General features: G+C 44.4%; 1 protein-coding gene across 3 annotated transcripts in view; it reads left to right on the top strand.

The window, feature by feature from the left end:
• The window catches only part of hacl1 (2-hydroxyacyl-CoA lyase 1), a 147,618-nt gene that overhangs the window by 96,281 nt on the left and 34,916 nt on the right, over positions 1 to 16,421 (top strand). For 2 of the 3 annotated variants that reach the window (XM_068011706.1, XM_068011697.1), the window contains one exon: positions 13,636 to 13,794. The exons of the other annotated variant lie outside the window; for it this stretch is intronic. In XM_068011706.1, the coding sequence (XP_067867807.1) occupies positions 13,636 to 13,794 (159 nt within the window). The remainder of the gene's footprint in view (positions 1 to 13,635; positions 13,795 to 16,421) is intronic. 3 annotated transcript variants of the gene reach the window in all.

Raw genomic sequence — 16,421 nt, 5'->3', positions numbered from 1 at the left:
GTGGCTCCCTACATTTCTTCAGTATGCGTTATTGGTATGGGTGCATTCCATCCGAATCTGGGGTTTTATCCCAGATATTTAGTTTGGTAGTTTGCCAATTATTTTCTCTCTTTCTATCCCAACTGTATTTAATTTTATTTTTAAGCTCATCCACTAGTGAAATGCCCAGTTTGTTATCTACCTTAGTTAAAACTGAGGCAAAGTATTCAATACTTCTGCCATTCCTGTGAGTGCATCTTGCTCATCCCTTAGTGGCTGTATCCCTATCTTAATTTTTATTTTGTTATTCATGTGTCTGTGGAACACTTTATTTTTTCTTTCTATATTCCTTGATAATTTAATTTTGTACTTTTTTTGCCTCCTGATGGGCTTTTTAACTTCTCTCCTGGAGTATCGATTTGCTTCTTGTATGTCTTTTTTTTAGATTCAATTTTCTCTTTAGTTCTTTCTTGATCCACAGTGCTCCATAATTTTCTTGCTTTTATTGGAATATGTTTCTCTTGATCTACTGATTATCCTTTGAACGATTTTCCTGTTCTTTTTGTTTATACAAGATTTTCTCCCAGTTTACTTTCCTTAGTTCCATGCTTATTTCTTCATAATTTACTCTTTTCCAATTTGTTACTTTAGTCTTTGTTCTACTTATATCACCCTTGATTATAATCTTGAATCTTACTATGTTGTGATCACTGCTAGGATGCTCTCTTACTCTTACTTCTCCTATCTGTTCTGGATTGTTACCCATGACAAGATCCAGCAGTGATTCTTTTCTTGTTGGACTTCTTAAGTACGAGATGAGAAAGGAGTTCTGTATATATTGTAAAAACTCAATTCCCTTTTTCCTTTTGTCACTTCTCCCTGGCAGTTTATTTGGGGGTAGTTGAAATCTCCCATGATTATTATTCTAAGCCTGCTACTCAGTACATAGATTTGCCTAGATATTTCTTCCTGCAGCAGCAGCGGAAAATAAAAGTGAGAGCAGGGGAATAATGGACCGGATTGGTATATTTCCAAAAAAGCAAGGGGCGACGTTACAGGATAGCAGATGAGAAGCACGGACCTGATCAGAAACACCAGCAGCAGTGGTGGAGAATAAAAGAGAGAGAGAGTGAGGGAACAGCACAGACCTGATCAGAGACACCAGCAGCGGTGGCATAGAATAACAGAGAGAGAGAGAGAGTCAGGGAACAGTGCAGACCTGATCAGAGACACCAGCAGCGGTGGCATAGAATAACAGAGAGAGAGAGAGTCAGGGAACAGCGCAGACCTGATCAGAGAAAGCAGCAGTGGTTGGAAGGGGATAAAAGAGAGAGAGAGAGTGTGAGGGAACAGCGTGGATCTGATCAGAGACACCAGCAGCGGTGGGAAAAGGATAAAAGAGAGAGAGAGAGAGAGAATGAGGGAGCAGCTCACACCTAATTAGCGACACCAGCAGCGGTAGCAGAGAATAAAGAGAGTGTGAGTGGGGGAACAGGGTGGACCTGATTCAGTGTATTCCAAAAAAGCAAGGAGTGACATCACAGGACAACAGATCGATTGATGAGCAATAGGTTCTTTTTGAAAAAAAAACAAGGCAGTGGTTTAAACTAGGACCGGGAAACTGTAAAGTACTGTATTAAATTTATAGCTTAATAGTTAATAAAATTTCAATTGGAGCAAGTATAACAGTAATTGAATTAATAAGAGTATTAGCACAGAGCATTCATTAAATTAATAGCATATACAAGGTATTAACTAGATTCTAAAAGAGGAATAGAGATATTTTTCTTCAATCATGGATGGGAGGCTGAGACCTGTTGCTTGTAATTCCTACGTCATGTAGAAAGTTCAGCACACTTCATTTGTCTTGGGGGACCAGATGTGTAGTAGGTGTCTCCAGCTGCTTGAGCTCAAGCTCAGTATTTCTGAACTTGAGAGGGAGCTGGAGTCACTGCGGAGCATCAGGTGAGTTTCCTGGATCGTACATTCCAGGAGGTGGTCACCCACAGGCGGTGAGAGTTCAGGAGTGTAGATGGGTGGTCATACAGAAGAGCAGGAGGTGTAGGAGTCTTCAGGGAGTGTGCCACTCTCAAACTGGTACCCAGCTTTGGAGAATGCTGGAAGTGACAACACCATGAAGGAGTACAGTCCAGACGATGGCACAATTGACAAAGGACTGCACAGGAGGGAACAGGAAAGAGTAGAAATGCAGTTGTTATAGGAGATTCCATAGTTAGAGGGACAGACAGGCATTTCTGTAACTGTCAGTGTGAGTCCCGCATGGTGTGTTTCCTCCCTGGTGCCAGGGTAAAGGACATTATGGAGCGGATGCAGAATATTCTGCAGGGGGAAGGGAATGAGCCAGAAGTTGTGGTACATGACATAGAGAGAGCAGATACTGAGATCATACAGTCAGATTTTCAGGAGTTAGGGAGGAAGTTAAAACATAGGAGCACTAAGGTAGTAATCTCTGGATTACTCCCAGTGCAACTTGCGAGGAAGATAGGACGGATCAATGCGTGGCTTGAGGCATGGAGCAGGAGTCAGGCTTCAGATCCTTGGGGCATTGGGTCCAGTTCTGGAGCAAGAGGCAAGGGAAGGGTTGCACATCAACAGGATTGGGACCAATACCCTCGTGGGGAGGTTCTTTGTTGTGGTTGGGGAGGGTTTAAACTAAATTGGCAGGGAGATGGGCACCAGCATATAAACGTAGAAAAGAAGAATAAGGTGCATAAAGGAGTGAGAGTATTGGAAAGTAGTAGAGGAGGAAGTAGCAGATTAAGAAGGATTACAAGGACAGATTTAGAATGCACATATGTAAACACACAAAGTGTGGCAAATAAGCTTGGTGAGCCACAAGCAGAAATAGCATGTGGGAATATGATGCATTGGCATTAACGGAAACATGACTTAAAAGTGGTGAAGATTGGGCGCTTAATATGCAAGGATACAGTGTGTTCAGCAAAGATGGAGAAGAAAAAATGTGAGGTGGGGTGGCAGTACTGATTAGGAAAGATGTTGCAGTGTTGGAAAGAGAGGATGTCCTTCAGGGAGCAAGGACAGAATCCATTGGGTTTGAATTGAGAAGCAGAAAGGGGATGATCACATTACTGGGGGTTTTCTATAGGCCTCTAAATAGTGAGAGAAAAATAGAGGAGCAAATCTGCAGAGAAATCACAGATGTGTAAGAATTATAGAGTGGTGATATTGGGGGACATTAATTACCCAAATATCGATTGGGATAATGTTAGAGTAAAGGGTAAGGAGAGAGAGGAATTTCTGAAACAAAAACAAGTGCTGGAAATACTCAGCAGGTCTAGCAACATCTATGGAGAGAGAAGCAAAGTTAACGTTTCAGGTCTATGACCTTTCATCAGGAATTTCTGAAATGTGTTGAAGAGAACTTCCTTGATCAGTATGTTCTCCTTCTAACTAAGAAGGAGGCATTGCTGGATCTGTTTCTAGTGAATGAGGAGGGCCAAGTGGACCAAGTGTTTGTGAGAGAACACATGGGTAAGAATGATCATTGTATCATAAGGTTTAGATTAGAAATTGCGAAGAGGAAGGAATAATCTAAAGTTGAACTTCTAAATTGGAAGAGGGCTAACTTCAATGGGTTGAGAGGAGATCCAGCCAGGGTGAAATGGTATCAAAGATTGTCAGGAAAAACTGTAACAGAGCAATGAGTGATCTTTGAGGCGGAGATGTTGCAGGTACAGGCTCGATACCTTCTGACAAGGACAAATAGTAAGGGAACTAAAGCCAGGGCTCCTTGGATGATGAGGGAGACAGAGAATATGATGAAACAAAAAAAGAGGATGTCTGATGCATGCAGGTGAATTCTTCAAGCGCGAACCAGGTCAAATACAAAATGTTGAGAGGGGAAATGGAGACGCAAATCAGACTGGCCAAGAGAGAATATAAGAATAGAATGGCAGTTGACCCAAAAGTCTTCTACCGGAATGTAAATAGTAAGCGGGCAATGAGAGGTGGGGTGGGTCCTATTAGAGACAAAGTGGATGATATATTCTGAGAGATGCAGGGCAAGGCTAGAATACTTAATGAGTACGTTGTATCAATGTTTACTAAGGAAGATGATGCTGACAAAATATCGTAGAAGCAGAGATAGTAGAGGTAACGGATGGGGTGAAAATTGATGGGAAGAATTTACTGAAAAGGCTGGATATGCGTAGAGTGGATAAGTTGCTTGGGCCGATGGCTTGCATCCCAGGTTGCTAAAGGAAGCGGGAATGGAGTTAGCAGAAGGGCTTGCCACATTCTTCCCTAGACAGGGGGGACGTGCCAGAGGATTGGAGGGTGGCAAATAGAGTCATTGAGTTATACAGCACCGAAACAGGCCCTACGGCCTAAAGAATCTGCGCCGATCATCAAGCACCCATCCAATCCAATCCCATTTTCCTGCACTTGCCCTGTAGCCTTCTATGCTATGGAATTTCAAGTGCTCATCTAAATACTTCTTAAATGCTGTGAGGGTTCCTGTCTCTACCACCCCTTCAGGCAGTGTGTTCCAGATTTCAACCACCCTCTAGGTGAAAGAATTTTTCCTCAACTCCCCTCTAAACCTCCTGCCCCTTACCTTAAACCTATATCCCCTGGTTATTGACCCCTCCGCGAAGGGAAAACGTGTCTTCCTATCTATCCTATCAATGCCCCTCCCAATTTTGTATACCTCAATCAGGTCCTCCCTCAGCCTTCTCTGCTCCAAGGAAAACAGCCCCAGCCTATCCAGTCTCTTCATAGCTGAAATGCTCCAGCCCAGGCAACATCCTGGTGAATCTCCTCTGCACCCTCTCCAGTGCAATCACATCCTTCCTATAGTGTGGTGATCAGAACTGTACACAGTACTCCAGCTGTGGCCTAACTAGCATTTTATACAGCTCCAACGTAACCTCCTTGCTCTTATATTCTATGCCTTGACTAATAAAGGCAAGTATCTCATGCCTTCCTAACCACCTTATCTACCTGTGCTGCTGCCTTCAGTGATCTATGGGCAAGCACCCCAAGGTCCCTCTGACCCTCTGTACTTTCTAGGGTCCTACCATCCGTTGTATATTCCTTTGCCTTGTTAGTCCTCCCAAAGTGCATCACTTCACACTTCTCAGGATTAACCTCCATTTGCCACTGCTCCGCCCATCTTACCAGCCCAACTATATCGTCCTGTAATCTAAGCCTTTCTTCCTCGCTATTTACGACACCACCAATTTTCGTGTCATCTGCGAACTTACTGATCATACCTCCTACATTCACGTCTAAATCATTAATGTACACTACAAACAGTAAGGGTCCCAGCACTGAGCCCTGTGGCACCCCATTGGCAACAGGCTCCCACTCGCAAAAACAACCCTCGACCATTACCCTCTGCCTCCTGCCACTAAGCCAATTTTGGATCCAGTTTGCCAAATTACCCTGGATCCCATGGGCTCTTACCTTCTTAACCAATCTCCCATGTGGGACCTTATCAAAAGCCTTACTGAAGTCCATGTAGACTACATCAACTGCTTTACCCTCATCTACACACCTAGTCACCTCCTCGAAAAATTCAATCAAGTTTGTTAGACATGATCCCCCCTGACAAAGCCATGCTGACTATCCTTGAGGAATCACTGCCTCTCCAAGTGGGGATTAATCCTGTCCCTCAGAATTTTTTCCAATAATTTCCCTACACTGACGTTAGACTCACAGGCCTATAATTACCTGGTTTATCCCTGCTAGCCTTCTTGAACAATGGTACCACATTCGCAGTCCTCTGGTGTCTCTCCTGTAGCCAGAGAGGTTTTGAAAATTTGTGTCAGAGCCCCTGCTATCTCCTCCCTTGCCTCACATAGCAGCCTGAGATACATCTCATCTGGGCCTGGGGATTTATCCACCTTTAAGCCCGCTAATACCGCTAATACTTCCTCCTTTTCAATGCTAATATGTTCAAGTATATCACAATCCCCCTCCCTGATCACTACACCTACATCGTCCCTCTCCAGAGTGAACACAGATGAAAAGTAATCATTCAAAACCTCACCTATGTCCTCTGGCTCCACACATATTGCCTCTTTGATCCCTAATGGGCCCTACTCTTTCCCTGGTTATCCTCTTGCCTTTAATATACTTATAAAATGCCTTGGGATTTTCCTTTATCTTGTCTGCCAGTGTTTTTTCATGCTCCCTCTTTGCTCTCCTAATTACTTTTTAAAGTACCCCCTACACTTTCTATACTCCTCCAGGGCCTCCGCTGTTTTCAGCGCTCTGAATCTGCCATAAGCCTCCTTTTTTTTTTCCTTATCCAATTCTCAATATCCCTTGACATCCAGGGTTCCCTTGACTTGTTGGTCCTACCCTTCACCTTTATGGGAACATGTTGGACCTGAACCCTCATTATTCACTTTCTGAATGACTCCCACTGGTCTGATGAAGACTTTCCTACAAAAAGCTGCTCCCAGTCCACTTTGACCAGATCCTGTTTTATCATATTGAAATCTGCCTTCCCCCAATTCAGTACTTTTATATTTGGTCCTTCTATGTCCTTTTCCATAACTACCTTAAATCTGACAGAGTTATGGTCTGTATCCCCAAAATGTTCCCCCACTGCCAGCCACTTCTACCACTTGTCCGGCTTCGTTCCCTAGGATTAAGTCCAGTATCGCTCCTCCTCTTGTAGGACTCTCTACGTGCTGACTCAAAAAGCTCTCCGAATGCACTTTAAGAATTCCTCCCCCTTTAAGCCTTTTGCACTAATACTAATATTATTTCTGCACCTCTCTGAGATTTGCCGACAAATCTGCTCCTCTAACTCTCCCTGACTGTTTGGTGGCCTAACTCCCAGCCAAGTGATTGCCCCCTTTTTTTTTTAAGTTCTACCCATATGACCTCAATGAAAGCAATGTAGAGGGGCATCTGTTGTTCGCGGCATTTCTCCTGTATCTGACGAAGGGAGAACAGCATGTCAACGGTCGATCTCTCTGCACGAAAGCCACACTGTGCCTCAGGGTAGATGCGCTCGGCCAGCTTCTGGAGCCTGTTTAGAGCGACTCGAGCAAAGACTTTCCCCACTATGCTGAGCAGGGAGATTCCAAGGTAGCTGTTGCGGTCACTGCGGTCACCTTTGTTTTTATAGAGGGTGATGATATTGGCATTGCGCATGTCCTGAGGTACTGCTCCCTCGTTAGCAGACGTGGTCTCTTCAGACTACTAGAAAAGATTGGGTGTCCACCAAAGCTACTAAGTATCATCACCTCATTCCATGACAATATGAAAGGCACAATTCAACATGGTGGCTCCTCATCAGACCTCTTTCCTATCCTGAGTGGCGTGAAACAGGGCTGTGTTCTCGCACCCACACTTTTTGGGATTTTCTTCTCCCTGCTGCTTTTACATGCGTTCAAGTCCTCTGAAGAAGGAATTTTCCTCCACACAAGATCAGGGGGCTGGTTGTTCAACCTTGCCCGTCTAAGAACGAAGTCCAAAGTACGGAAAGTCCTCATCAAGGAACTCCTCTTTGCTGACGATGCTGCTTTAACATCTCACACTGAAGAGTGCCTGCAGAGTCTCATCGACAGGTTTGCGGCTGCCTGCAATGAATTTGGCCTAACCATCAGCCTCAAGAAAACGAACATCATGGGGCATGACGTCAGAAATGCTCCATCCATCAATATTGGCGACCACGCTCTGGAAGTGGTTCAAGAGTTCACCTACCTAGGCTCAACTATCACCAGTAACCTGTCTCTAGATGCAGAAATCAACAAGCGCATGGGAAAGGCTTCCACTGCTATGTCCAGACTGGCCAAGAGAGTGTGGGAAAATGGCGCACTGACACGGAACACAAAAGTCCGAGTGCATCAGGCCTGTGTCCTCAGTACCTTGCTCTGTGGCAGCGAGGCCTGGACAACGTATGTCAGCCAAGAGCGACGTCTCAATTCATTCCATCTTCGCTGCCTCCGGAGAATACTTGGCATCAGGTGGCAGGACCGTATCTCCAACACAGAAGTCCTCGAGGCGGCCAACATCTCCAGCTTGTACACACTACTGAGTCAGCGGCACTTGAGATGGCTTGGCCATGTGAGCCGCATGGAAGGTGGCAGGATCCCCAAAGACACATTGTACAGCGAGCTCGCCACTGGTATCAGACCCACCGGCCGTCCATGTCTCCGCTTTAAAGACGTCTGCAAATGTGACATGAAGTCCTGTGACATTGATCACAAGTCGTGGGAGTCAGTTGCCAGCGTTCGCCAGAGCTGGCGGGCAGCCATAAAGGCGGGGCTAAAGTGTGGCGAGTCGAAGAGAGTTAGCAGTTGGCAGGAAAAAAGACAGAGGCGCAAGGGGAGAGCCAACTGTGTAACAGCCCCGACAAACAAACTTTTCTGCAGCACCTGTGGAAGAGCCTGTCACTCTAGAATTGCCCTTTATAGCCACTCCAGGCGCTGCTCCACACACCACTGACCACCTCCAGGCGCTTACCCATTGTCTCTCGAGATAAGGACGCCAAAGAAGAAAGAAGATATGACCTCATTAGAGGAACCTTCTAAGATAAAGATATCATCCCTCCTTACTGCAGTAATTGACTCCTTAATTAACAGTGCAATGCCACCTCATCTTTTACCCCCTCCCCATCACGTCTGAAGGTTCTATACCCTGCCAGTCCTGCCCTTCCCTCAACCATGTCTCAGTGATAGCAATAGTATCATATTCCCATGTGTTAATCAACGCCCTCAATTCATCTGCCTTACTGATAAGATTCCTTGCATTACATTGGATACAATCCAGCCTTGCATTATATGCTTGAGCCTTAACAGGTCTAAGTTTATTCTGCCCTCCAGACTGACTTAGCTTCTCATTTATATTTGATTGTACATCACCTCCTACTGTACTTCCACTCTGTATCCCATCCCCCTGCCAAATTATTTTAAACCCCCGCCAACAGCACTATCAAACCTCCCAGCAAGGATGTTTGTCCCATTCCGGTTCTGGTTCAGGTGCAACCCGTCCAACTTGTACAGATCCCACCTTCGCCAGAAACAGGCCCAGTGATCCAGGAAACTAAAGCACTCCCTCCTGCACCATCACTTCAGCCACGCATTCATCTGCTCTATCCTCTTTTTCCTATATTCACTAGCCCGTCGCACCAGAAGAAACCCAGAGATTACAACCTTTGAGGTCTTACTTTTTAATCTGCTGCCTAGCTCCCTAAATTCTTTTTGCAGGACCTCATCCCTCTTTCTACCTGTGTCATCGGTACCAATGTGGACCACGACCTCCGGCTGTTCACCCTTAGCCTCCAGAATACTCTGTAACCGCTCGGTGATATCCATGACCTTTTCACCAGGGAGGCAGCATACCATCCTGGAATCACGTTTGTGACCACAGAAACGCTTATCTGTTCCACTAACCATAGAATCTCCTACCACTATTGCCCTCTTGTCCCTTTCTCTCCATTTCAGCACAGCTGAGTCACCCATGATGTTCTGGTTATGACTCTTGGTGCATTCTCCAGAGGAACCCTTTTTCCCATTGGTACCCAGAACTGAATACCGGTTAGAAAATGGGATGTCCTCTGGGAACTCCTGCACTACCTGCCCTGACTTCTTTGTCCGTCTGGCAGCCACCCAGTGCCCCCCCCCCGAGTGTGCTCGCCTAGGCACCAGGCTGACTACCTCCTGCAACGTGCCATCCACGTAGTCCTCCACCTTGCGGATGCGCCACAGTGACTCCAGCTGCTGCTCGAGCTCCGAAACATGAAGCTCAAGCTTCTGCAACCGGAGACACTTTCTGCAGACATGTTCGCCAAGGTCACATGGCACGTCCACGACTTCCCACATTGCACAGGAGGCACATTCCGCTTGGCCAAGCTGCCCTGTCATTACTTAACTTTACAATGAAAACTTCCCAGTGTAATAACTTACCAGCTATTTACAATCAGCTTTTATCCCCTGTACAGCATCTCATTTACCAATAAGGCACACTACAGCCTGCCGGACTGAACACTGAGTTCAATAATTTCAGAGCATGACAGGCTCTATTTTACTTTTATTTTTAGTTATATTTTTCCTTTTTTATATATTTTTTTTGTGTTTATTTTATTTTATTTCATCGTTTGTTCAGTTAGCCTACCCACTGTTTGCTTTCATGTTTGTTCTTGCGGCTATTCAATTTTCAGTCTTTCAACACCCTATCTGTACCAATGCTTTGTCTTTCAACACACCATTAACATATTGCTTGCCTTTGCTCCACAACCTTCTGGTCAGCTATTCTGTGACCTTGTCCTATTTACACCTTCTCCTTTGTTATCTCTTGCTCCACCCCCACTTTACTTGCTTCTAACCTTTTACACTTCTAATATTTGCTAGTTCTGAAGAAGGGTCACTGACCTGAAACGTTAACTCTGCTTCTCTCTCCACAGATGCTGCCAGACCTGCTGAGTATTTCCAGCATTTCTTGTTTTTATTTCAGATTTCCAGCATCTGCAGTATTTTGCTTTTATTTATCCCCTGTACCTTTGAGACTGAGAAAGAAAGAGACCAAAGAGCACATTCCACCGCCCCCAGCCAGCGAAAATATCCACACTCAATTTACAGTCTCACTCCGTGCAAACAGCACTAATACAGCTAGTAATTCCTAATAATTTACAGGTAGCTATCCGAGGGCTTTAATTTAAAAGGAACCTTTTTTTTTACTCCAATCTATCTCAGCTATCCCCAGGCAATAACAGCTGCTGCCCACCGACCAATCAGCGCACAGAATTTCAATGATGTCACTATCAATTTTTTTCCCCCACTTAACCCAAACAGAGCGCGTGCAGAGACACTCTAATTCAAGAAAGGGTGTAAGGACATTCCTAGTAACTACAGGCCAGTCAGTTTAACATCAGTGGTGGATGGGGTTTTAAAAACAATAATCAGGGAAAACTCCGCAAGCACTTGGAGAGGTTTGAGTTAACTAGGGAGAGCGAGCATGGATTTGTAAAAAGTAGATTGTGCTTGACTAATCTAATTGAATTTTTGATGAAGTAACAGAGAAGGTTGATGAAGGGAATGTGATGGATGTTGTCTATATGGATTTAAGAAAGGCTGGTTACCACAATTGAGGCTCATATAATAGGAGGGTCAGTGCCAGCTTGGATGAAAAAAAAATTGGCTTAAGGACAGAAAATAGCAAGTTGTGGTAAATGGTCATTTTCAGATTGGAGGATGGAAGAGAGAGTGGTGTTCCCCAAGGTTCAGTGCTAGGACCACTGCTTTTTAATATATATAGAAATGACTTGGATATTGGGATACAGAGTAAAATTTCAAAATTTGCCATTGATACCAAACTTGGAGATGTGGCAAACAGTGAGGATGATACCAGTCAACTGCAAGAGGACATAGATCGGCTAGCAGAATGGGCAGGCAAGTGGCCGATGGAATTCAATACATAGAAGTATGAGCTGATGCATTTTGGCAGAGGATATGATGAGGCAATATAGACTTTATGGCACAGTTCTAAAGAGTGTGCAGGAATCGAGGGACCTGGGGGTGCATGTGCATCGTTCTTTGCAGGTGGCAGGATATATTGAGAGAGTAGTTAGCAAAGCATATGGGACCGTGGGCTTCATAAATAGAGGTATTGAATATAGAAGCAAAAAAGTTATGATGAACCTTTATAAAACTTTGGTTTGGCCATAAATAGAGTATTGTGTCCAGTTCTGGATACTGCACTTTAAGAAGGATGTAAGAGTCCTTGAGAGGGTACAGAGGAGATTTACCATAATGGTTCCCGGGATGAGGGATTTTAGCTACAAGGTTAGGTTGGACAAGCTGGGGTTGTTCTCCTTGGAGCAAAGGAGATTGAGGGGAGATTTGATAGAGGTGTACAAGATTACGACAGGCTTATATTAGGTAGACAAGGAAAAGCTGTTCCCATTAGCTGATGGTACAAGGACTAGGGGATGTAGATTTAAGGTTTTGGGCAAGAGTTGCAGGGTGGATGTGAGGCAGAATGTTTTTATGCAGCGAGTGGCAATGACCTGGAACTCGCTGTCTACGAGGGTGGTGGAAGCGGAGAAGATGAATGATTTCGAAAGGAAATTGGATGGGCATTTGAGGGAAATAAACTTGCAAGGTTGTGAGGATAGAGCAGGTGACTGAGTGGATTGCTCTACGGAGAGCTGGTATAGACTTGATGGGCTGAATGCCTCCTTCTGTGCTGTAAGAACTCTATGACTTTAATTCCCTTCCACTATTTAGCAGTCTACAGTATGCCCTTATTAGGGTGATGGATCCCTTCTATCTTTTAACTCAATCCATAGAGATTTTGCATCTATCTTACTGCTAGTTGCATCCTTTTTTTCTACTGCCATTATATTATCTTTAATTAGTACAGCTACTCATCCTCCCCTCCTTCCTTCCTAAATGTGTTGTATCTGCAATAGTTAGTTTCCAATCCTCTTCTCGACTTAGCCAAGTTTCAGTGACCCTCTATATCCAGATCTTCTCTACAAAATATTGCTTGCAGTTCATCCTGGAATGCTTCGAATGGAGACTTGTAACTATGAGAAAATATTGGATAGGTTGGGGTTGTTTTCTTTGGAACAAAGGAGGCTGAGGGGAGATTTAATTGAGGGGTATAAAATTATGATGGGGCCTAGATAGAGTAGATAGGAAGGACCTATTTCTGTTAGCAGAGAGGTCAATAACCAGGCGGCATAAATTTAAAGCAATTGGTAGATGGATTAGAGGGGAGTTGAGTAATTGTTTCACTTTGAAGGCCAGAATTTAAAGGGGAGGAAGTTTTGTTGCAGCTATCAAAGATCACATCTGGAGTATTATGTACTGTATTAGGCAGCATACCTATGTCAGGATATATTTGGCCTCGGAAGGAGTGCAGCTCAGATTCACCAGAATGTTACCAGGGCTCCAAGGATTAGATAATGAAGAGAGATTACATAAACTAGGTTTGTATTCTCTGGAATGTAGAACTTTAAGGGGTGGCATGATTGACGTTTTTAGGACTTTGAAAGGCATTGATAGGGTAGATAGAGAAAAACTTTTCCGCTGGTCAGAACCGGGCCATTCAGTAGTGCAATTAGGAAACACTTCTTCACACAAAGATTGGCAGAGGTGTGGAACTCGTTCCCACAAAAAGCAGTAGATGCTAGCTCAATTAATCATTTAAAATCTGAGATCGATAGATTTTTGCTAGACAAGCGTAGAAAAGGATAAAGAGCCAAGGCAGATGAATGGAGTTATGATGCATATCAGCCATGGGCCGGGATTTTAATCTGGTGACAGGGTTCTCGATGTCGGAAAAAGGCAATGCTGAGATCCCCACGTCGCCTCTCCTCCGGCAGGCCCGCTGAATCTAGTGCCAATCGGCACTTAAGTGGACAGCGGCTGGCCTTCCACAGGATCAAGGACCCCGTCGCCAGAAGTCCCGCCCTTGGAGAGCTGCCAGCCAATTGGCCGCCTCCGAATCCACCGCCGGGGAGAGCATAAAATTCCCCATGATCTCACTGAATGACATAATAGGCTGAAGGAGCTGAATGACCTACTGTTTCTGTGTTCCGATTTAATATTTTTATAATACAGGTCATGTTTACTTTTTCAAAATATGGCTGCTTTTTGTTGTTGCAACTAAAAACTATAGAAAATTCCCTCTTTTATTTTTTTATTTTAGATTGGATGCTGGCACCTTTGGCACCATGGGGGTAGGCCTGGGTTTTGCGATAGCTGCTGCACTGATTGCCAAGGGTCAGACCCCACATCAGCGGGTTATCTGTATTGAAGGAGACAGTGCGTTTGGCTTTTCTGGCATGGAAGTGGAGACCATGTGCAGGTAATGCAATAAACTTCTGAGTATACTAAAGAAAATACTTTGTTATTGGTTTGTATACTTCAGTACTGGAACTGAGAAAGGGATTATTTTCAAGATATCAATAGTCACCGTTTCTGAGAAACCAAGCTGTAAGATCAAAGTAAACTCTGCGTTAAGACTTAAGAGTAAAAGAGATGAGGTAAATTCGCAAGTAATATTTGGAGGACATCAAGCTTGGATTTTAAAAGTTTGAAGATTATGGGAAAAAGGAAATCGAGGACTTCCAGTTTTCCTGTGACATAAGGTACAGTTAAATGAGACTAGATGGACCTATCAGATGACGAGCTTTTTTGTGTATCCTGCCTGAGTTTGAAAGAACTGTGGTCTTCCCAGCTATGGAAGTGATAGCCTAGTCTGTGATCTTCTTTGGCCTCCTTATCTCGAGAGACAATGGATACGCGCCTGGAGGTGGTCAGTGGTTTGTGAAGCAGCGCCTGGAGTGGCTATAAAGGCCAATTCTAGAGTGACAGACTCTTCCACAGGTGCTGCAGAAAAATTTGTTTGTCGGGGCTGTTACACAGTTGGCTCTCCCCTTGCGCCTCTGTCTTTTTTCCTGCCAACTACTAAGTCTCTTCGACTCGCCACATTTTAGCCCCGCCTTTATGGCTGCCCACCAGCTCTGGCGGACGCTGGCAACTGACTCCCACGACTTGTGATCAATGTCACAGGATTTCATGTCGCGTTTGCAGACGTCTTTAAAGCGGAGACATGGACGGCCGGTGGGTCTGATACCAGTGGCGAGCTCGCTGTACAATGTGTCTTTGGGGATCCTGCCACCTTCCATGCGGCTCACATGGCCAAGCCACCTCAAGCGCCGCTGACTCAGTAGTGTGTATAAGCTGGGGATGTTGGCCGCCTCGAGGACTTCTGTGTTGCAGATACGGTCCTGCCACCTGATGCCAAGTATTCTCCGGAGGCAGCGAAGATGGAATGAATTGAGACGTCACTCTTGGCTGACATACATTGTCCAGGCCTCGCTGCCATAGAGCAAGGTACTGAGGACACAGGCCTGATACACTCGGACTTTTGTGTTCTGTGCCAGTGCGCCATTTTCCCACTCTTGGCCAGTCTGGACATAGCAGTGGAAGCCTTTCCCATGCGCTTGTTGATTTCTGCATCTAGAGACAGGTTACTGGTGATAGTTGAGCCTAGGTAGGTGAACTCTTGAACCACTTCCAGAGCGTGGTCGCCAATATTGATGGATGGAGCATTTCTGACGTCCTGCCCCATGATGTTCGTTTTCTTGAGGCTGATGGTTAGGCCAAATTCATTGCAGGTAGCCGCAAACCTGTCGATGAGACTCTGCAGGCACTCTTCAGTGTAAGATGTTAAAGCAGCATCGTCAGCAAAGAGGAGTTCCCTGATGAGGACTTTCCGTACTTTGGACTTCGCTCTTAGACGGGCAAGGTTGAACAACCTGCCCCCTGATCTTGTGTGGAGGAAAATTCCTTCTTCAGAGGACTTGAACGCATGTGAAAGCAGCAGGGAGAAGAAAATCCCAAAAAGTGTGGGTGCGAGAACAGTCTGTGATAGGCTTGGATTATATAGAGAGGTCATATTTGCTAAGGGGAAATGAATAGTCATGAAAAAGGATACGTCTTGACTTGAGCAGTGGAACAGATATGGGCACTCTGTATCGGAGAGGTGATCATCATGCCAAGAATGTCAATAGATGAAGAAAGACTATGTATCAAATCACCAAAGGTAAGAGATGATAGCTGTTGATTAAAATTCTAAGACATATGAAGCAACTGTGACCGAAGAATTGAAAGAAATTAGATTTTTGTGTCCCTTTAATGAATATTGAGAAGATTAAGGTATAGTGATGTAATGAAACGTACTTTGCACATATTGGACTGGAGATTGGAAGCAATGAATGTGTCTGATCAGAAGAAAGTCGATCTTTCAATTTTTTTTCACCACAAAGCCTGCTGCTGTTTATTGCAATACATTTGGGATGATATCTCCGGTTATTATGGTTGGCCTGTCTCGTGCAGTTGTGCTGTATAATATTCAGCAAGCTTTATGGAAGTTATGTGCACAGATACATAATACAGGCTGGCTAAGATCATGTCTTAGCCAAAAGGCACTTCATGAAGGATCCCTTTCTCCTAGAAAAATGCAACTATAGGCTGAACTTCTGCTACAGCACAGGGCTATCAAAATTTATTTACAGTGAACATATTGACAACACGCTACACTGAAAAACCACATTTCATTTTGAGAGCTTTTGGGAAACTGCTCATATCACTCTGCAATAAGTTAATATGCTGAAAGATTATGGTCCGAGTGATGTAATAACTAAAGTTTTCTCATGCGGCTAAAATTATGAAAATTACCCCTTTTTCACATACAGGAAAATAAAGTGAGGTGTCCTAACCAATTGAGACACATCATTTTTGTGACTAATTTTTTTTGACATTACTATTTTGTCTGAACCTAATGCCACCAGAATAGATGCAAGTTGCAAATACAAGTGTAACCCACCCCCCAAAAACAGAGTACAGCAGCAGAACAAGTGGCACAGTAAAGCTAAAAGTGCCTGAGTGTGACATAAAATGAAAATGTGATTGTTATCGTCATGTGCC

The sequence above is a fragment of the Heterodontus francisci genome, chromosome 2, assembly GCF_036365525.1.
Source record: "Heterodontus francisci isolate sHetFra1 chromosome 2, sHetFra1.hap1, whole genome shotgun sequence".
Classification (NCBI taxonomy): domain Eukaryota; kingdom Metazoa; phylum Chordata; class Chondrichthyes; order Heterodontiformes; family Heterodontidae; genus Heterodontus; species Heterodontus francisci.
This window is presented reverse-complemented; position numbering and strand designations above follow the sequence as displayed.